Here is a 22,573-nt window from a genome sequence, read left to right on the forward strand (position 1 = left end):
AGAAGGAAGAGGAACAGAAAAAATATGTGAAAATAATGTCTTTTCTCCATTATGTAAGCAGTGTATCTTTATCATGTATCGCCCACATTTTCCTGATAAAAAGAAGAGTGCTCCTGGAAGAGTGATGACCCAGAGAAGATACAGGCATGAGAAATATCCCTGTCCATCCATCTTCAGGAAAAGTAATGGTGACTTTTACTATGGGATCAGGCTTCTCGAAGCCATATGCAAATAGGAAGCCTTTAACTTATCCAGAGGATTGTTTTTAATCAAAGATAAAGTAAGAAGGGCGCCTGGGTGGCTCAGTTGGTTGAGTGACTTCAGCTCAGCTCATGATCCCACAGTTTGTGAGTTCGAGCCCCACGTGGGGCTTGCTACTTTCAGTGCACAGCCCGCTTCAGAACTTCTGTCCACCACTCTCTCTGTCCCTTCCCCACTCATGCTCTCTCAAAAATAAACGGAATATTAAACATTTTTAAAAAATTTGAATGTTTACTTATTTTTGAGAGACAGAGCACAAGTTGGGAAGGGGCAGAGAGAGTGGGAGACACAGAATCCGAAGCAGGCTCCAGCTTACAGCTGGTGCTTACAGCTCAGAGCCTGGCATGGGGCTTGAACCCATGGACTGGAAGATCATGACTTGAGCTGAAGTCAGATGCTTAACTGACTGAGCCACCCAGGTGCCCCTAAAAACATTTTTTAAAATAAAACAGTAAAAGTAAGAAATATTCTTACTAGGTCAAGGGTTTCGGATATTTCATGAGAATCTCTGAGATTTCTTGTGTTTACTAGCATAACAATGTGTTTTCACGTCATGTTACATAAATAAAATGTTTTGCGTGTCATAAATATACTACACATTGCATCTTAACTATACTTCTCAGGTAGCTATTTAGGATGGGAGCAGATCTGTTATCTACAAGATTTTCCAATTTTCCTAAAGCTTCCTGAAATTCATGGAATGATTTAAGGTACATGACATGATATAGTATTGAGCTGGTACATTTTTTGTAAGCAAGAAAAAAAACCTAGCCTCAAACAGGTCTGATTTATGGCTTAATTCAGTATTCTATACATACAGAGTCCTCAAAAGAAAAAAAGAAAGTCCTTGGCTGATTACCTGGCTGAGAGCCCACATATTTACATGCAGAAGAAAATCTTCTTTCATGAGAGTCATGATCTATTTGCCTTTCTCCTTTGTTAGAAGAAAAAAAAATCCGAGACTTCAAGGACCATTATATTGTGTAATGCTTAACTCTATGCAGTCGTTCACGGAGTCCTTTCAAGGGACCATACAGCACTATGGACTATATGTTTAAATATATAATCTGCCTTACCCTCAGATTTAGATGAAAATTATTTTAGAATCTTGCTATTTGGTTACATTGTCCAGTGGCGCTGAACAAGTAAAAAACAGAATCAAGCAAGCTAGTATTTCCCCTAGAAAACTAGTGACATGTGGTATTACGAACAGGAGTCCTGACTAAAGTTTGGTACTTTCTAGTACCAGTAATCAGACTTTCTATTTTCAACGCTCATGGATGCACTTCAAGTTTAAGAGCGGAAGATCAAATCCAATCCATCAATATTTAAGCAATGCTCATTATGCCCGTAGATTCCTGAGAGTGTCGCAGTCAGACTTGGTGGTTAATCTATAAGATGGAGTTCACAGTTTTCTTTGTTTTGATATTGGTATAAAAACTTGTAATAATTTGCCATTACAGAACAAAAAGAACTGTGACTTATGATTTACAATTCACTTAGCTGATATATTGTATCATCAAAATTTATGGGTTTTTTTCCTTTTTTTTAAACTTTTTTTAATGTTTATTTATTCTTGAGAGAGACAGAGACAGAATGTGAGTAGGTTAGGGGCAGAGAGAGAGGGAGACACAGAATCCAAAGCAGGCTCCAGGCTCTGAGCTGTCAGCACAGAGCCTGACGCGGGGCTCAAACCCACCAACTGTGAGATCATGACCTGAGCCGAAGTCGGTCACTCAACCGACTGAGCCACCCAGGGTGCCCCAAAACTTATGTTTTATTGTATTTTAGAAAGTTAAAAAAATTCTATTTTGGCAAAAAAGGGCATTATTAGCACATCATAATGGGACATGTGGTAGGTTGTCCTCCACCAAAGAGGAAATGTTGTGATGTGAGTGAGGCCTCCCATTGATTTCACAAGTTACAGACCAACTTGGGAAAGAGAAACAAAGAAAACGCATGTTCTTTTTGATCAAAGACTTTTGGTTAATGCGACCCTAACCTAGCCAGGATTGTTGCAAAATTTCAACATGCTTTTAGGATGCCAATACAAATATTAATATAAATGTTAAAAAGAAAACCAACTTCAGTTATGTTCACGTACAAAGGTCTACAATTATCTCCACAACTTGTTTTTATTTTTCCTACTGAACTTTTACTAGAATGTTGGTATCCTTAGGATGCGGCTTCTTGATCTCACAGTGTTGGGGAGGTCATCAAGAGGACACGATTGCCAGTTGACCCATGAGTGGGACCCCAGCAACTGGAGGCTCCTTATTCCCTCCCCTGTCCCTGGCATGTGTATTCTATTTGCCTTCCCTGCTCCCAGAAGCTTCCCCAAGGACACAGCCCTGAGACAGTGATGTGGTGTTGAGACCAAGTGGACAGTTTACACGTCTGACCCCGGTTAAGGCCTCTACATAAACTTTTAAGTTTAGCAGACAGATGTGGAGGCCTACTAGTCTTGTGGCCACCCAAGACAATCCCATATGCAAGGTCCCTTGCTTATTTAAAGGGCCACCTACCAATCTGAAGTGGCCTGCCTCTTTGTTTGGTCTCTCCCTGTGTTCTGTGGACAGGGGCCAGTTTTGGATTACACCTGGGAAGTTCCAGAGAAGTCTGCAATCCAACACGTACCATTTCAAATACTTCTGAAATTTGTTACCAGTGACACTGAAGATTCTACTTTGATATTCTAGAGATTTCCTCAGGTGAAATAGTAAGTTATATGGGGGAGAACGTAAGTAATCTCTGTCCTTAATCATATATAATTTTTACTAAAATAACTTCTGAATATCTACTCCTTCATCACCGCAAAACGAAAAGATAAATAAATTAGACTTCATGTAACTAAAAGCACGCTCCTTTTAGAAAATATTTATATATGAAGTTTTAAGCAATTTATGGAGCCAACAGGTTTCATCTGCTACGGAAGAACAAATAAAATGTGAACAAAGAATGGCATAAAACAATGTCAACCACAATGAAATGGAAGAGGTACTTTACCAAAATGAGCAGCTGACAGCAGAGTGTTCTTAAAAGGGAACCTTTAGTAAAACAGCAGTCTGGCTACGGTAAGAATTCAGAATTGTATTTGTAATTAATTCAGCACGCTGCCAGTCTGCTCCACTCCTATTTCCGCCCTCCTTGCAACGGTACAAAGACAAGCCAGACAAGCGGGGGAAAGTATAAACACAGCTACTCAGTTCAGTCAAATAACTTATGCAGCCGATGCAGGGATGACCTATGTTAACAGGTATCGTCATCACGTAAGGGACTGGTATAAAAATGGCAATATTTGATATCACTGAAGCTTTATTTGATGTTTGAATTATTAGTCTTACTTCTCATGTGAATATACACCTTTCCTTGTGAGAATTAAGTTTTCGTGTATTTTAATCCTTACAGCTTGCCGATGAAATCAATCAGGTCACTATCACTGCCATTTCACAGAGGTGGGACCAAGCCATCATTCCCATGCACTATAACCTCCCTTTAAGTGACAGTTTTTGGGGCAAAGACCATGATTTACCTTCAAATATCCTCATTTGCGTGAATCAGAATCAAGGGGACAGCTTTTTTCCCCATCACATTCCCTCTACCTGGAATCTTCTTCATTTGTTAACACCTTACTCATTTTCTGGGCTTCACTCAGAAATGACCTCTTCTCTGAAACAGATTCCACTGAAATAGACTTATTTACTCCTACCTCTGTTTCCTCACAGTACTTTACTCATAGCTGTCGTAATAACATTTATTATACCGTATTAAAGTTGGTCATACACGTGTCCATTTCTTCCTGAAGGGCTTGGTCTTTATGTCCCTCTCACAGACACAGCCTGTTACAGGGTCTGGCATGAAGTAGCGGTTTGATAATTAAAAAAAAAACAACAACAACAACCAAATTGAATGTGTGACCCCACAGATAAGAACACAGGTAAGAAAAACCGGGTACTGTAACTCCTCATGCTCTTGAAATAGGTTCTCAGTGGAAAAGGAAAATGCTTAAGAGTAAAATCATAATTTAATATAAATTATAAAGAGTGACTTCGAAATGTAGACAAAGGAGGAAAAACATTGGCCTAAGTCCAACCAACACACCGTTGCAGCTAACGACACAATTCGTGAAGGTAATCAGAAGCAGGCACATTATCACCCAAAGGGAAGGATTTGATTCCTGAAGAATCAAGGGTTTGCTGTAAGTCCTTATATGCACTCTTCGAAGACAGGAAGAAGGACGAGAAGGATATGACCCATAATAGAGAGGTGTGCTGAGGAAAGAGCCCCAGCGAACGCTGGCATTTCACAGCTGTTCTCTCCAGGAAGGGTCCTCAAGACCGCCCGCCTTTTATTATCGGTCTGGTGAGAGTGGAAACGGCTACGATAGATACCAACAAGGAAAAATTCGGGGAGTCCCTACCTCATCAGGCCAAATCCTTTGCCAAGAGTTTTCACAGATTACCACGTTTGCCTGAAGCGAGTTAGATTATCACGGTCCCCATTTCACAGGGAGGGAAACTGCGAATCCGAACAAGTTCATGAGCTGCTGAGGACGCAAGCTTAGCGGGGAGCTCTGATCAAACCAGGTTTCAGGGCTCTTTCTCTTCTCCCTACAACCACGGCTTTTCCTGTGGGGAAACACTGTCACTCACCCACCGCGTTGTATCAAAACCACCCCCACCTTAAGATACTATGCTTGGGCGATTTCACATTTGCTAAATTGCAATTTGAGGATTCCCTTCAAGTGAAGTTGGAGAATTTGTCTATATTCTTTGGGCATCTCATGGAAACCGCGTTTAGGGAGGTTGTTGTCGTAGTAGTGATGGCTGACGGGTGTGTCTTTTACCGTTCTAGAGAAGGGCCAAAAGCCATACAGCTTCACGTGCTCACACAGCTCCACGGCCACACTTGTGACCATCAGGCCAGAGGACAGGCGAAACTCTGTCACACCTTCAGTTCTCCAGAAGAGGGCGAGATTTCTCAGGTACTTGGGATGGAAAAAGAGAACCTTTTGTCTTGCGTTAGCCTCTTTGAGCGTGTTATACACTTTAAAAGAGGCAATGGTGTTGGCCCTGAAAGAAAACGCTGGCAGAAGAAGGAATGCGTCTCCGTAGGTTGCAATATCCTCCAGAAATATTTCTTTCTTTTTCTTTAAGTTCCCGTACCTGCCAGATTAAAACAAAAACAAAAGCAAAAAACCACCACCATCATCATTATGATCAAAGTAGCAGTTTGGGTTACATAAGGCTGGATTGACCACTGGCCAAGCAACTGAACCACTTTTAAGAGACAAACAATGGACTCAAGTACAAGGAAGCATCCTATAAATATCAAGGGGTAGGTCTTCACTGCTCTTTTGAGGTATCTGTAAGCCTTCATTTATATTTTCTTTCTTTTTTTTTTTTAATGCTTATTTATTTTTGAGAGACAGAGAGAAACAGCGCGTGAGCGGGGAAGGGGCAGAGAAAGGGAGACACAGAATCGGAAGCAGGTTCCAGGCTCTGAGCTGTCAGCCCAGAGCCCGAAGTGGGGCTCGAACTCACGGACTGTGAGATCATGACCTGAGCTGAAGTCAGATGCTTAACCAACTGAGCCACCTAAGTGCCCCCCATTTATATCTTCTTACCGGGCTATATCCCCACTGGACCACACATTTCTTACGTTATTTTAGTTCCCAACTCAGTAATTTCTTTCTCTAAGGTTGCTTTTTGATACACAAATACTTCTAAATTAATAATGATTGATGTTTTCTCAAACAGTACACTCTTGAAATGTCTACACATTAAAAAAAAGTCACTGAGCTGTACACCTGTTATTTGTGCATCTTTCTGTGCATGTGATCATACAAGTTTCCTCTGAAGAACTTAAAATATCTATATCCATACACACACACCACACGTCAAATTTATCCCATGTATCGTGATAGCTCTGTATGTGTGATTTAAAGAATACCTTTGTAAATATACTAATCTGTGTGATTGTGTTTAAAAAATAAACTTTTGGGATACAGGTACAATATTTTATATTATTTTAAGATATACTAGAACTCTCTGAATATATATTTCTATTGTGTATTTTATTAATAATGATTATTGGTCAATTTTGATGAAAACAATGAAGCCAAACTATGTATGGGATTTTTATCAACCAGCAACATTTTATAGTAGTTCTGCTGCAAAAAATGAAATAAAGGAATTATTTTTTGTTAATAAACTATCTGAAGTAAAAACTGTTTTTTTTGGGGGGGGGGGCAGGTTCTCCCAAGGCTTACTCTCTGAAGTTTCTAAACTCTTTATCAAGAAACTGCTCTTAAGAGTAACGCTAAAACTCTGAAAGAAAATTCTCAAAAGTAACTTTACTATTGTTACAAAAGACGAAGAGATAAATGAGTTTGCATTTGATTAGTAAGGTTCAGCTTATGACATTAGAAGTACAATTGGTCAGGGCACCCGGCTGCCTCAGTCAGTCGAGCATGTGACTCTTGATCTCGGGGGTTGTAAGTTCAAGCACCACACTGAGTGTAGAAATTACTTAAAAAATAAAGTAACATCTTTAAAATAAAGTAAAATGATTTCCTTAAAAAAAAAGTACAACTGGTCATACCTCTTATGAGGTATAACCTTGAGAAAAAGTACAAAATTATGAATATATTCTTCTATCTTTTCCCCAAAAGTCATTCCAGCCATATTGCAGGTCAGTTTCAGCAACAAGAGTAGTGTTTTTCAGCAACAAAGAAATGTGTTCGACGATGAAACGAATGTTCTCAAACAGTTGTGTAACTTGGAGGTACTTACTTTAGTTTTATGATACTGGGATTTACAGTCACAACATTGGTTTTACTGCCAACGTCTTTACTAACATTTCCTGTAATTGGGGGGAGGTTACACCTGAAATTTGAAAAAAAAAAGTATTTTCAAAATACGACTTATAAAAAAAGCACACGTACACATATGATCACTGTCACTTTACTGGAGAAAACTGTTCCTATCAAGGGGTTCTGAATTGGTCCGATTTCCATTTAAAACTATTTAATAAGTACTGAACTCTTTCTTTTTAATTAAAAAAATATTTTTAACGCTTATTTATTTTTGAGAGAGAGACAGACTACGAGCAGGAGAGGGGCAGAGAGAGACAGAGACATAGAATCCAAAGCAGGCTCCAGGCTCTGAGCTGTCAGCACAGCTCAGCTCAGAGCCTGATGTAGGGCTTGAACATGAACCATGAGATTAGGACCTGAGCGGAAGTCAGATGCTTGACCCACCGAGCCGCCCAGGCACCCTCGTACTGAACTCTTAACTGGCATTTCAACCGTGTATGAAATATACAAACTTGATAAATGTTTTCAATATTAAGACCCTTATACCTATCAAATGAGAAATGACAATTACCTTGCCAAGCTTCTGAAGAGTTCATAATCCTGTTATTAAAATTATTATTTCTATTGATTATATTCCCATTGTGGTATGATCGCCAATTTACAGATTTAAAAAAATTGAGGCATTGGGACTAAGGTTACAGTCTGCCAGAAGCAAACACTGTATTAAAAAAAATCAAAATCTCCTGATTCCCATATGGATAGTTTTTCTTGTACCAAATTATGCTGTTAATAAATAAAACCCTAATGTTCCTATAATGATGTTTTCATCTAAATGTTCTCTTCCTCTTTTGAGTACTAATTTGTCTTTAGTACTCAAAACAAATTAAGAATTGTAATTTTGAGTAATTATATTCCTTTCACAAAAAAGAGACGGTTGGTTATGACTCCCCAAGTATTGCTTATAGAATTTCAAGTAGACCATTTCTTTAAAGCTATACACACAAAGGAAGCATATTTGAGTGCTTCCTAAGGAAAGCTGTTTAAAGTTCATGTGTTCTGCAGTGACTGAGGTTGAAATAGTATTCCACACTCTATGAAACATAAAATCAAATGAACCATGTGCATCTCTCATTGATAAAAAAATAAAAAAGATATACCAGAAAATAATTAAATATGGCACCTTGGGAAAAATAAATATTAATCACAGATAATAGTCCACAGAAATGCCTTCATTAATGGACATCCTGTAGTAACAAATCTACTTTCTCTAAAAAAAAATATTCTTTTAATGTTTTATTTATTTTTGACAGAGAGAGAAACAGACCATGAGCAGGGGAGGGTCAGAGAGAGAGGGAGACACAGAATCCGAAACAGGCTCCAGGCTCTGAGCTGTCAGCCCAGAGCCCAACGCAGGGCTTGAACTCACGAACCGTGAGATCATGACCTGAGCCGAAGTTGGACGCTCAACCGACTGAGCCACCCAGGCGCCCCACAAATCTATTTTCTAAAACAGTCTCATACTCTTTTGAAAACCAAAGGTGATTTCCAATATAGTGTCATAGGAAACTCCAAGGCAAACTACATATACAGTAGTTGGTAAAACCATTCATCAGCCCTCTTTTTGTTCCTTACATACTTAACTGGGAGCGCCCAGTCTCTTGAAAGGAAGAAATGAATAATAAGCAGTTTCTAGGTTGTTTTTATAAAACTCTGGACACTTATTGCCCAAATCTGGTCAGGCTTCAAATTTAAATAAATTTTAATGACTCTGACGACACTGAAACCCTCATTTGGACTTTCAGTCTGGGAGGCTAACTTCACAGGGAACTAAACATCAGCAACATATCTGAGCCTCAGCAAATGCAGACTCTAGAAATGTACACACCTACTGTAGAGTTATAATTTTTTTGATGTTTATTTTTGAGAGCGAGAGAGAGACCGAGAGCAAACAGGGGAGGGGCAGAGAGAAAGAGGGAGACACAGGATCCGAAGCAGCTATAGAGTTATAAATAAAGAAGTTGTTGAGTTCTTTGTATTTGTTTTTAATGTTTTTATTTATTTTTGAGATAGAGAGAGACAGAGCATGAGCGGGGGAGGAGCAGAGAGAGAGGGAGACACAGAATCCGAGGCAGGCTCCAGGCTCTGAGCTGTCAGCACAGAGCCCGACGCGGGGCTCGAACTCACAGACTGTGAGATCATGACCTGAGCTGAAGTCAGATGCCCAAGCCACTGAGCCACCCAGGTGCCCCTGCTTGTATTTTTAAGTCTAAATCTGTATTTCCTGTATCTGCTATAAGGTAAAATGAACATTAGGCATAAACGTCCCCACAGATGTTTTGGGAATTTTAAGTCTATACAAAGTCTAGCACAAGAAGAATTATGTATCTTTATTATGGCTTTTTCAAAATGGCTAAATCCTTCAGGTATTGGTCATTTTAACACTAATCGTGAGGAGCACATTCAGTGACCTGCTGGAGTGTCAAATCTATTGGTCTGTCATTACCTTCAGCATAAAAACTTTAAATGAGATTAAAGTGAGGCAGTGGGTTGGGGGTGGGGAGCTACCGACTGAAAATCTTCCTTTTCAGTTGCTAAAAAGGGCAGCCTGAAATCAATAAAGATGAAAGGATGTCCTCTGATGTATGAAATCAGTACCTCTGCAATAGGAAGAAACAGATTTCGACTCACTTTTTAAAAAGGTGCATTTCAATTGAAATCCATCCTCACAGGGATGAATCACCTTTCCGTCGAATTCTGAAAGCGCAGAAACTCTGTAGCTTGGCTTGTTAGCACAGGCACACAGAGAAACCACTTTTGCTTCTGTTTTTGCAAGCTAGCAGGTATTGAGACACCAACACTTTAAAAGACCAGAATCTAGAAGCCCCACAATTTCTTGTTTTTTGTTTTTTTTTAATTTCAAGCCAGAGAACTAAATAAACAATGATGTAGCATGGCGATAGGGTGCAGGTCAGCCTTTCCTTAAGTTTTATCTGAGAACAAAACTCTCGAAATGCTCTGTTAAAAAATATTTTTTTAAATATATATAAACCATAATTATATCTGTGTATGTGTGTGTGTGTATGTGTGTGTGTGTGTATATATATATATATATATATATATATATATATATACACACACACATATATACACACACACACACACACACACACACACACACACACACACACACACACACATATATATATATATATAGTCTTTTTTTTTTTTCAGGTGAACCTGGGAAATATTGTTCTCCAGAGTCCTTCTCAGGGAGCCATGGCATCCTTACGACACTGAAGGCTCTGAGAAGTCCTGCAGTGAAGATCCTTTTTCACCATGATCTCATGAGTTTCTGCAAAGCGGCCACAGCACAGTTTTATCCTTCTGGTATTAACATGCTGAGGAACCCGTGATCCATTTCACACTTCAGGAAAGGCCATCTACGTCATTTGTAGACTTAAGCAACACAGCTCAAAGGTCAAAATTTACACGGAGTACCTTTACACTATCCTTTTAAAATATCCAACTGATGTTTGGTTTCAAAGGAACCAATTTGACAGGTCTTACCTAAAAACGAAGTCGGATTTGTCTATTTCGGCTCCACAAAGAGACTTATTCAGAATCCCCCCGTTTCCAACCACGGCACACCGATTATAAGGGTGCTCCATAAAAGGCTGAGACTATCAGGAGAAAGTGAAATATCTTTAGTTTCAGAACCATAACCATCACCGCTTAATTCCAGCAGCTTAATATTTAGACGTGCTAAGGAAAGAAAAAAAGCGAGGAAAAAAAGCAGAAGTAGCAATGCTGATCAACTATGACTTATAATAAAATATGCTGTAAACTTATACTATACCTCTCATTTCTCTTGAGAGGAACAGACAGTGTATCGAATACCATATAATGTAGTAATATAAAATATAATACATTTGCTCATAAAATATAACTTACTGTATTTTACACCACGTAATTAAGTAAATAACATCAGAATGGCAAAATCCCGCATTGGGCCTTTCCAACAAACAGGAACATTTTCAGCAAAATGGAGGAAATAAAGCAATTAGAAAGTATCATTAAATCCTCTATTCTCGGGCATAAAATTAATAGCTAATTTAGCGGAAGTTTCCCGTGCTTCTTAAATAGTTAGACCTTCAGGCTCAGTGCTGACATAAGATTGATGCCTGCCATCTCTCCGCAAATGACCAGCCGCGGTTCTTTAGGGAGGCCCTACTGACTCTGTGGTGACATATTTCAAATTAATTTCCAAGGCCTGAATCTTTTATATTTCCTCCAAGGACCGGACTCGCCGACTCCAAAGACGTCCCCCTTTTACCATATCCTTCCCAGTCGGAAACCTAACTTCTCGAGCCAACAGCACGCTTTCCCCTTCCTGGTCACTCTCCCTGAAAGAACGATGTGACCTTGGGCAGCACGAAGGATGGCAGCTCAGACACATGGTCCTCGTTTACCAGTTTTGCCTTCAGAATTCAGGTGGAGGTCTTCAAGGGCACAGAGGGTGTTTCTGACGTTTAGCTTTCCCTCTTCTGTCACCTCAGACCTCGCACAATGCAATGGACACGGTGATTTTACCGTAAGTGCGGGCTGGCTCAATGGCCTGCCCTCGTGCAGCCTCCAGCCTTGTGCTGGGGTGCACCTGTACCAGCGGGTGGGAGCCAACTGGTAAATATTCAGGAAGTGTGTGCACTGTTGTTAAACCACGGGTAAATATGGGGGGCCTGGGTGGCTTAGTCGGTTGAGCGTCCAATTCTTGATTTCGACTCAGGTCATGATCCCAGGGTTGCGGTATTGAACCCCGTCCCGTGTCAGTCTTCAAGAATGTGGAGGAGCTTAAGATTCTCTCTCTCTCTCCCTCTGATCATCTCCCCTGCTCAGGCGCTCTTACTTTATAAAAGAAATAAAACAATAATAATAGTAATAGTAATAATAATAATAATAATAAACATTGGTAAATTTAAATCAGCCACAGTGGGGATACTTACACCACCAAAATCGGCCAACGCTACAAATCAGGGCACCCTACTTCCCAAAAACAGTTTGCCAGTACCAATGGCAACACCTCAGGGCCAATGGGGTTCTCAGAAGCCCAAAGTAACCCACGAATCCTTATGACTGTGATGTGCTCCTGACGCTCTACCTGGGGGATGCCAAACAAGCGAAGAAAACCCTAGTTTGGTACTAGGTTTGTCTCTAGCAACTAAAAATCACATGGTGCATATTATACAAGAGACACTGATCCAAGTGCAAAACTTATTAATGCATGTAATCCAAACAACAACCTCAGCGTTTTACAGACAGGAAATAAAGGCATGGGTTTAAGTAACAGCTAGCAGGTGCGAGAGGTGGGATTCAAACCCTTGAAAGAGTCCATGCTGTCATTCACAACACATTACACAGCTTCTCATATTCAATGAATAAAATGTTAATTTAATTATGTATCCGATTCCTCTTTGTATCTGCAACGCCCAGCGGTACCTGGCTCTTAAATTAATGGTTCCCAAATACCTCAGGGTATTTGAAGTTCACTGCACTGCTAGCTCAAGGTGTCTTCCAACCGTGTTTACTCAACACGACCACAATAAATTCTGAATTCCATACACTGGGTAGAATGCAAATATTCTCTAAATGGTACAACAGAAAAGATTACTGAAGGAAACATCATCTCCAATTAAGCACGCGAAACAATGTTTTTCTCTGGCTTCTCGGTCAACTGGGTGAAAAAGCCCATATGCTTTGGGATCTCACGTTCGGCACGCGTTCACATGAATTACAAACTCCAATGGTTCTTAAAAGAAAGCTCCCAAGAAAATGGAAAATTTGTGCCACGCTGAGCAATGCCTGCTCATTGCTCACCCTGGTTGAAAACCAACTTTGTTTTCTTTTTAAATAACTTAGCAAAAGTGTTTGGAGGAAATGACTTCACGACATTCATCAAAAGTCTCTATTGTCACCTTCTTGCTGCATGTTCCACAGTGTTCCAGAGTGCAGTGTGGCAGAGGAGAGCACGGGGTGGGGGGGGGGGTGTGCGGGAAGCAGGGTGAGGAGGAGGTCAGCTCCCTCACATGCCTCATCCACGGAAAGGGAGTGGCCTAGCTTTGCAAGCCTTACTGTACTGACTTCAGAATTCCCTCCCGCTAATTCTGAAAACTCAGTGTAAATTTGGAAAATGGATGCTGTTGTTATTAATTGCACACAGAATTATCAAGTTTCGGTTAAGTTATTCTTTTCAAGGTGACAATTAGAAGCAAAAAGAAAAAAAATACCTGCTGCTTCTCTGTTCTAGTCAGTCTAAAGCAAGGAAAACACTAGTGAGAGTTGCTCATTATGAAACTCTCCCAGGCCGTCCTTGATAAGGAATAGAAATATTCTTTACTTATTATCTTTTTAATTATTGGTAATTTCAATGGATCATGAGGGCATTTTTAGAACGCTTTGAGTTATTTTTGGTCCCCCTTTCCTCCCAGAAAATTTGCAATATTTATTCTCTATCATTTGCTATTCAGTTCTCAATCATTCCCAGTAAATTCGTCTTCCTTTGAATTATAATATCAAAAGAAAATCTGGAACAACTTGCATGACCAAAAAATCAGTTGTAGGAGGTCAAAGTTCTAACAAAAGGGAATTAATGGCAAGAACTGAATATTCTACAGTAGGTAAAGTCATCCTATGTTTGACCACATTGCCTTAGCTTAACTGCTTTTAATCAAATCATGAAAAGATGCCCGAGAGTGTGTGTTTATGAGCAACAGGATGTTCTTCAGAACAAAAATTTTCCCCAAGTTCAGGTTTATATTCAAGGAGAAGTTTCCTCTTACGATGACACTGTGCCATTATTCACTAGTTTATTTAATGAATACATAATGAACGCATATATATGCACTGGGAAATGTTCTGGAGCTTGGGATACATCAATGAACACACTACCCAGAAATCTCTGTCTTGTGAGGTTATGATCGTTGACCGCAAATCCTTAACCTATTTACTTCCCAAAGACTAGCCACATAAACCCACAGTTCTTTGTGGACGAATTGATTCAGTCACCAAAACTGACAACTGGATGAATCTCATTCCAGGTGAAAAACGGTCCTCTTCCCAAGCCCCAGTAATTACTGTGCACAAAGCCCAAATACCTCATCTCATTCAAGGATGAGTCATGGAGGACTCAAGGACTCGGAGAGCTTATCATGTAAGATATAAATACATTCCCCACAGAGCAACTTGCATTCAAAATTGCCTTTCTATTTATTTATTTTTTAGGGAGACTGAGCGAGTATGAGCAGGGGAGGGTCAGAGAGAGAGAGAAAGAGACAGAGAGAAAGAATCTCAAGTAAGCTCCACACTCAGTGCAGAGCCCAATGGGGGGTTTGATCCCACAACTCTGGGATCATGACCTGAGCTCAAATCAAGACTCGGACGCTCAACCAACTGAGCCACCCAGGCGCCCCCCAAAAGTGCCTTTTTAAAATGGACCCCTACAAACATCTTACACAACAAAACCACATACGGTATTTTAATTCTAAGTTAACCCCTCTATTTGTCTAAGTTACAACATAAAGTAAGAGGAAAGTCACCTGGAATGGTGACACAAATAAACCACAACAAGCCCTTACTCACCACTGGAAACATGTTAAAAATGTTCTCTCTAATTAGGATTTCATTTTTGCTTTCCACCTCGTAACTCATGTTGGTCCCAGCTGGAGTGTTATTCTGAGAAACAATGAAGTTTTGGGCAGCATCACAACAGGAGGCAAGTTTTGCTCTGCAAAGGATAAGAAAAAAAGCGAACCAAGGAATGAGATCAAAAAACCGGAAACAGAGGCTACAATGGAAAATGCAAGAGGGTTCTGCCATAGTGACTCTCAGGAAGAAGAGGCATCATTCACAGCGACATGTTCATCTCATTGCGTCCTAACTGGCCTGGATGGTGAAATGGTGGCCTGGCCGGAAAAAAGGGCAAAGAATGTAAAACATACATTCAGGTAGGGACCCTCTCACCAGCAGAAAATACTCGTTGACATAACGGTTCACATATACAAATGTACGCCTAAGCTCCCGGCTGGGGGCACCGGTGGGGAAAGCCTGGGGGTCGGCGCCCCCCTCCTGGGCAGCAGCGACTCCTCCACCCTGCTCCAGGCCGAGGTGCTGGATCTGGACGAGGACGAGGACGACCTGGAGGTGTTCAGTAAGGATGCCTCATTGATGGACATGAATTCCTTCAGCCCTATGATGCCAACGTCTCCTCTATCAATGATAATCCAAGTCAACTTTGAAGATGAGCCAGATTTGAAAGATCTTTTCATTACGGTTGATGAACCCGAAAGCCACGTTACCACAGTTGAACCTTTCATTACTTACAGGACTATTACTAAGACATCTCATGGGGAATTTGACTCCAGCGAATTTGAAGTTAGGAGACGTTATCAAGATTTCCTTTGGTGGGGCGCCTGGATGGCTCAGTCGGTTAAGCGTCTGACTTCGGCTCAGGTCACGATCTCACGGTCCGTGAGTTCGAGCCCCGCGTCGGGCTCTGTGCTGACAGCTCAGAGCCTGGAGCCTGTTTCAGATTCTGTGTCTCCCTCTCTCTCTCTGACCCTCCCCCGTTCATGCTCTGTCTCTCTCTGTCTCAAAAGTAAATAAACATTAAAAAAAAAAAGATTTCCTTTGGTTGAAAGGAAAACTTGAGGACGCACATCCCACTCTGATTATTCCACCATTGCCTGAGAAGTTTATCATGAAAGGTATGGTGGGGCGCTTTAACGATGACTTCACTGAAACACGGAGGAAGGCGCTACGTAAGTTCCTGAACCGAATTGCTGATCACCCAACTCTAACATTTAATGAAGACTTCAAAGTATTTCTTACTGTGCCAGCTTGGGAGCTCTCTTCTCACGAGAAGCAAGGGCCTGGGTTACTCAGCAGGATGGGGCAGACAGTCAGAGCTGTTGAGCTGCAAAGAGAGGCGTAAAAAGCCGCCCAGAAGGGTTCACGGAGATGAATAACTTTGGTGAAGTTTTTAGCCAGAAAATAAATTTGATAGACAAAATATCTCAGAGAACTTACAAGGAAGAAAGGGAATGTTCTGATGAAAGAATATGGCCCAATTCATATTCTGTGGTCGGCATCAGAAGAAGATCTGGTTGATACTCTAAAAGGGATTGCCAGCTGCGTTGACAAATGCTGAAAGGCCACTGAAAAACGGATGTCTGGACTCTCAGAGGCCCTGCTTCCTGTAGTACATGAGTATGTACTTTATAGTGAAATGTTAATGGGTGTTATGAAAAGGAGAGACCAAATACAAGCAGAACTGGATCCAAAGAGGAAGCTTTGACCTATAAAAAGGCAGATACTGGGGCGCCTGGGCGGCGCAGTCAGTTGGGCGTCCGACTTCAGCCAGGTCACAATCTCGCGGTCCGTGAGTTCGAGCCCCGCGTCGGGCTCTGGGCTGATGGCTCAGAGCCTGGAGCCTGTTTCCGATTCTGTGTCTCCCTCTCTCTCTGCCCCTCCCCCGTTCATGCTCTGTCTCTCTCTGTCCCAAAAATAAATAAAAAACGTTGGAAAAAAAAAATTTAAAAAGGCAGATACTGATCTGCTTACAGAAGAGACTGGAAAACTTGAGGATAAAGCGGAATGCGCTAATAATGCCCTGAAAGCAGATTGGGAAAGATGGAGACATAATATGCAAAATGATATCAAGTCAGCATTTACAGATATGGCTGAGGAGAATATCCAGTATTATGAACAGTGCCTTGCTACACGGGAATCCTTCCTTGCATCACAGACTGACCTCCACTTGGAAGAAACCTCTGAAGATAAACCTGAATCCCACTGAGGACTTCTGTGCTATCTTTGGGAGACAGCATCTATTAACCAAAGTTACTCTTTCTGGATGGACTGTGTCCTTTATAAAGTGGGTGAAAAACATTTAGCACTATCTGGAAAACCAACAGCTTGAAACTCAGGTATTCCAGATCACTGAAATGAATTGGATACACTCGTGTGTGTGTGTGTGTGTGTGTGTGTATATATATATATTTATATATATATATTCATGTATATATATTCGTGTGTGTGTGTATATATATATATATATAAATATTTATATATATATATTCATGTATATATATTCGTGTGTGTGTGTATGTATATATGTATGTATATATGTATATATGTATATACACACACACACACGAATATATATACATGAATATATATATATAAATATTTAGCTTAGTTTTTATTTTTATTTTTATTTTTTTTTTTTAAATTTTTTTTCAACGTTTATTTATTTTTGGGACAGAGACAGAGCATGAACGGGGGAGGGGCAGAGAGAGAGGGAGACACAGAATCAGAAACAGGCTCCAGGCTCTGAGCCATCAGCCCAGAGCCCGACGCGGGGCTCGAACTCACAGACCGCGAGATCGTGACCTGGCTGAAGTCGGACGCTTAACCGACTGCGCCACCCAGGCGCCCCAGCTTAGTTTTTATTTTAAATTTATGTGCCAATAATTATATATAGAAAATTTTTTGTCCAAATATTTGTTTGTGGAACATGTCCTTTTAAATATATCATGAAGACTCAGTTTTAATAAAAAGTTTAATATAAAACAAAACAAAACAAAAAAACAAATGTACGCCTAAGGATCACATTGTAACACTGAAGAGAAAATGACAGGATGCACAGTAATTATTTCATAGTAATTCTAAGGTACGGAAGGTACATTAAGACCAGTGTTACAGTCACCAAAGCAACATGTAGTCATTTATTAGGAAACAAGCCCAATGAAAGGAAGAATCATTCAATACAGTGATTTGTTTCTGGCTTCAGTGGTTTAATTCACAAACACAAAGTATTTATATTCAAGGTGTACGACTTCATGTTTTGACATATTTGTACATTGTGGGACAGTCCCCACCACAATCGAGCTAACTTACCTACCCATCACCTCACATGGCTGTCTTACCCCCTCCGCCTTGTTTTGTGGTGAGAACAGTTAAGATTTACTCCTTTGGCAAATTTGTAGCATACAATTTAGTATTGCTATCCACAGTCACGCAGTTGTAAAGTAACAGTGACTTTCTAAGTGAACTTAAAGTTGCCAGTCCTTATAGAAAGCCTAGAAAAATGTAATTTATTTATGTTAAAAAATTTTTTTAAAATGTTTATTCATTTTTGAGAGACAGAGAGAGACAAAGAGAGACAGAGCGTGAGCTGGGGAGGGGCAGAGAGAGAGGGAGACACAGAATCCGAAGCAGGCTCCAGGCTCCGAGCTGTCAGCACAGAGTCTGACGCGGGGCTCGAACCCGCAGACTGTGAGAACTTGTCCTGAGCTGAAGTTGGATGCGTAACCAACTGAGCCACCCAGGCACCCCAAGAAAAATGTAATTTAATACCAAGCTGTGTTTACAACTCCTACATGGAGCGAAACATTATTAATAGAACGTAGGCCCAGTCAGGTCCTTTCACGGATCATCTGAGTTTTCCCCTGACCTCTGGCAGGTCAATCTAGATCCACTCAGAATTTCTATTTTGCTTCCATATTTTCTAGGGATGCAGGGTCCACAGCATCACCTGGTAATTATTCCAGAGTCTGATCAACCTTGAAGTCCAGGGATTCTCCCATTTGCACAACTCCACTATCTCTTAACTTCAATCCATTTCCCTTGTTAGTTTTCATAGGATCTCTCCATAAAAACCCTTCATGTAATTGAAAATGGTAATAAATCAAGCAGAACTTGAACCTTTTCAATCTTGAAGCCTTCAGAGAAGTTTCTCTTTTCTCTCAGATTTTCCTCCTAGGACCAGTTTTTCATTATTTTAGTCATCTTGTTCCTTTTTAAATCTTTACTTATTTCTCCATATTACTTAAAAATATGTATCAAACAGGCTCTTAAGACAGAGAACAAGGGGCGCCTGGGTGGCGCAGTCGGTTAAGCGTCCGACTTCAGCCAGGTCACGATCTCGTGGTCCGTGAGTTAGAACCCCGCGTCGGGCTCTGGGCTGATGGCTCAGAGCCTGGAGCCTGTTTCCGATTCTGTGTCTCCCTCTCTCTCTGCCCCTCCCCCGTTCATGCTCTGTCTCTCTCTGTCCCAAAAATAAATAAATGTTGAAAAAAAAATTAAAAAAAAAAAAGACAGAGAACAAACTGAGGGTTGCTGGACAGGAGGTGGGCAGGGGATGGGGTAAACGGGTGATGGGGATTACGGAGGGCACTTGTGATGAGCACTGGGTGTTATATATAAGTGATGAGTCACAAAGCCCTACTACTGAAACTAATATTATACTACATGTTAACTAGAATGTAAATAAAAAATTGGAAAAGGAAAAATATATATAACAAAGCTGAATTCAATCCTAGCACAAGGACAGTGAATATTCAGTGAAAAGGGCTGACTATGGTCGCTGCTGACACCCTAGATTCATAACTGGTCCTTCCCCATTGGTTGGTTTTTGGTATGGAACGGTATATTTTTGTACATGTTCCTATTGAATTTTGTCTTTCTGAAAAAATACAATGCTCTAATCTGTCACGATCATGTTGAATTATATTCCAGTCTTTCTGATTTTCGGTAATTCTCAGGGTATAAAAAGTCAGTGCTGTGATATGATTTGTACCCTAAAATCAATATTTTCAACAATACTTATCAGTTCATCTATATCATTTAACTAGTACATTCTTCTTAATCGAATTCTATCACCGGCTTATCCCTCTTTGGATTTCAGAACCTATCATGTCTTAAAGATAGTTCATGGAGACTGACAAAAAGAAAAATTAAAAATGAAAGGATGCGTAGTCAAAAACATGATCTTAAGTAGTTTTTAATTATAAATTTAACTTCATAACAACTCGTATTGTGAAATCAAAGTTCTTATGTGTTTATTATTTTAAATGTCTCTTTTATGCAGCATTTTGAGCAAAGACAGTAGAATAAATTATCATTTACCTTTAACAAGTAGCTAAACTTCTCTAAGAATATTCAGTGCTTAAAAGAATATTGTAGGGGCACCTGGGTGGCTCAGTAGGTTAAGCGTCTGACTTCAGCTCAGGTCATGATCTCTCAGTTTGTGAGTTCAAGCCCCATGTAGGCCTTGTGCTGACAGCTCAGAGCCTGAAGCCCATTTAGGATTCTGTATCTCCCTCTCTCTCTGCCCCTCGCCCATTCACACCTTGTCTCCCTCTCCTTCAAAAATAAAATAAAACATTAAAAAAAAAAGAATATTGTTCACCAAAAACACTAACCACTGCATGCTTTGTGTTTTTTTATATTAATAGGTTTTTTCTGAAATTCAATTTTTAACATTGTATTATAAAATTTTCAAACCTATAGGAAAATGCAAAGAATTGGCCAAGAAGTACCTGAATAACTACCAGCTAGATTCTATAATTCACTTTTGCATTTGCCTTATTGCGTTATTATTGTGTATTCATCAATCCATTTTTGTTGTTATAGTTATCACAATTCAAAGTCAAATACAGATATCGGTACACTTCACTGCTAAAGATCTCAACACTTATATCATTATTTTGTTTACATTTGTGGGTAAATTTTACATACAATAAAATCATAAGCACATTTGATGAGTTTTGAAAAACGTACACACCCCTGTAACCCAACCCCTATCAAAATACAGACTCTTATCTACACCCTAGAGAATTCCCTCATATCCCTTCCCAACCTGTCTCTAGCCCTTACCCACCTCCAGGTAAGCACTTTTGTCATTAGAGTTTTTGCCAAAGATTGGTTTGCTGGGGCACCTGGATGGTGCAGTTGGTTGAGCATCCAACTTTGGCTCAGGTCATGATCTCACAGTTTCTGAGTTCAAGCCCTGCGTCGGGCTCAATGCTGACAGCTCAAGGTCAGAGCCCGGAGCCTGCTTTGGATTCTGTGTCTCCCTCTCTCTCTGCCCCTTCCCTGCTTGCAATCTGTCTCTCTCTCTCTCTCTCTCTCAAAAATAAGTAAACGTTAAAAAAAAAAAAAAGAAAAAGATTAGTTTGCCAGTTCTAGAATGCATATAAACAGAATCACATAGCGCATATGCTTTTGCATAAGACTTCCTTCTCTCAGTATATAAATGCTTTTACAATCCATCTACATGGCTGTGTGTATCACTAGCTTGTTCTTTTTCATAGCTGGAGTACTATTCCACTGTATGGATATGCCAGAATTGGTTTAGCTATTGCCTTTGCACTTAAAAAAAAAAAATCACTATCAAAAATCAATGTGAAGCACCTCATAATAACCTCCCAGGAAAAATATCAGAATAATTATCTCAAATTTCATTTGTGAAGCTTGTCTTCGCTGGCCAAAGGGACTTTGTAAGGCTTTATATTCAGTGGCAGAATTATAAATGCATGCTGTCACTTCCCAGCTCATCCATGCAGTAGAGACCCTGTGGTAGCCAGTGTCAGTATAAAGTTGAGGTACGAAGAGCAAAAAGAACAAAATGGAATTTTATCTCTGTTATCCCATTTCCCATCATTCCTAAACAGAGTCACTTCTGGTCTCTGGAGACTCTAAAGTCAGCCAGGTATGTTCACAATAATGAACAATTTTCCCTTCTTGTATAAAAAGAGCAGGAAACATTTAAAACATGGACACTGTTGGTATTACCTACACGTGATGGTTAACTTGATGTGTGAGTTTAGACCAAGGCAAGGCCCAGATACGGATAAAACACAATTTCTGGGTCCGCCTGTGAGGGTGTGTCCAGAAGAGATGAGCATCTGAACTGCTGGACTGAGTAAAGAAGACTGCCCTCCCTGCCCAGTACAGGTGGGCGTCGTCCAATCTGTTGATGGCCCGAGTACAACAAAAGATGGAAGAAGGCAAATCTGCTCCCTGCGTGAGCTGGGCTGCCCATCTTCTCCTGTCATCAGACATGGGTGTCCGTCTTCTCCTGTCATCAGACATCGGTGCTCCTGGTTCTCAGACCTTCAGACTGAAGATGAGAACTCATACGCCCACACCCTCTCCCCCACTTCTTGGGTCTTGAAACTCGGACTAGAACCTTCACCATTGGCTTCTTTTTCTTCCAGGCCTTCAGTTTGGGTTCCCACCGGCTTTCCTGTGTCTCCAGCTTGCAGATGGCAGATAATGAGACTTCTCAGCCTCCATAACTGTGTGAGCCAATCCCTCAAAACACATCTCTATCTATCTAGATATATCCTACTGACTCTGTTCCTCTAGAAAGCCCCAATAGAGATACAGGTACAAAGAAGTGGGCTGCTCCTGTGACAAATATGTACCAAAAAATGTACAAGTGGCTTTTGAACTGGATGATGGGGGGAGTTTTTAGGCACATGCTAGAAAAGGCCTAGACTTCCACGAACAGAATTTTAAAGGTGTTTCTGTTAAGAACTCAGGAAGAAAAGAGGAGCTCTGTAGAGAAAGATTCCATCTTCTTACAGAGTAAGAAGCAGAATACTGGAAGATACGTGGATGCTACCTAACGGCCGTTCTGATGAGGTCTCAGATGGA

The 22,573-nt window shown here is 40.5% G+C and overlaps 1 protein-coding gene and 1 pseudogene across 1 annotated transcript in view; one reads left to right on the top strand and one right to left on the bottom strand.

Annotated features, from left to right (window-relative positions):
• Positions 1 to 3,558: 3,558 nt before the first annotated feature.
• ST8SIA6 (ST8 alpha-N-acetyl-neuraminide alpha-2,8-sialyltransferase 6) overlaps positions 3,559 to 22,573 on the bottom strand; it is a 151,925-nt gene continuing 132,910 nt past the window's right edge. The window contains exons 5-8 of the mRNA XM_023256403.2: positions 14,711 to 14,855; positions 10,646 to 10,758; positions 7,056 to 7,148; positions 3,559 to 5,426 (exon numbers count right to left, since the gene is read on the bottom strand). Coding sequence (XP_023112171.1) covers positions 4,952 to 5,426; positions 7,056 to 7,148; positions 10,646 to 10,758; positions 14,711 to 14,855 — 826 coding nt within the window. The 3' untranslated portion in view covers positions 3,559 to 4,951. The remainder of the gene's footprint in view (positions 5,427 to 7,055; positions 7,149 to 10,645; positions 10,759 to 14,710; positions 14,856 to 22,573) is intronic.
• Positions 14,921 to 22,088, top strand: LOC102900936 (annotated as a pseudogene).

The sequence above is a fragment of the Felis catus genome, chromosome B4, assembly GCF_018350175.1.
Source record: "Felis catus isolate Fca126 chromosome B4, F.catus_Fca126_mat1.0, whole genome shotgun sequence".
Classification (NCBI taxonomy): Eukaryota; Metazoa; Chordata; class Mammalia; order Carnivora; family Felidae; genus Felis; species Felis catus.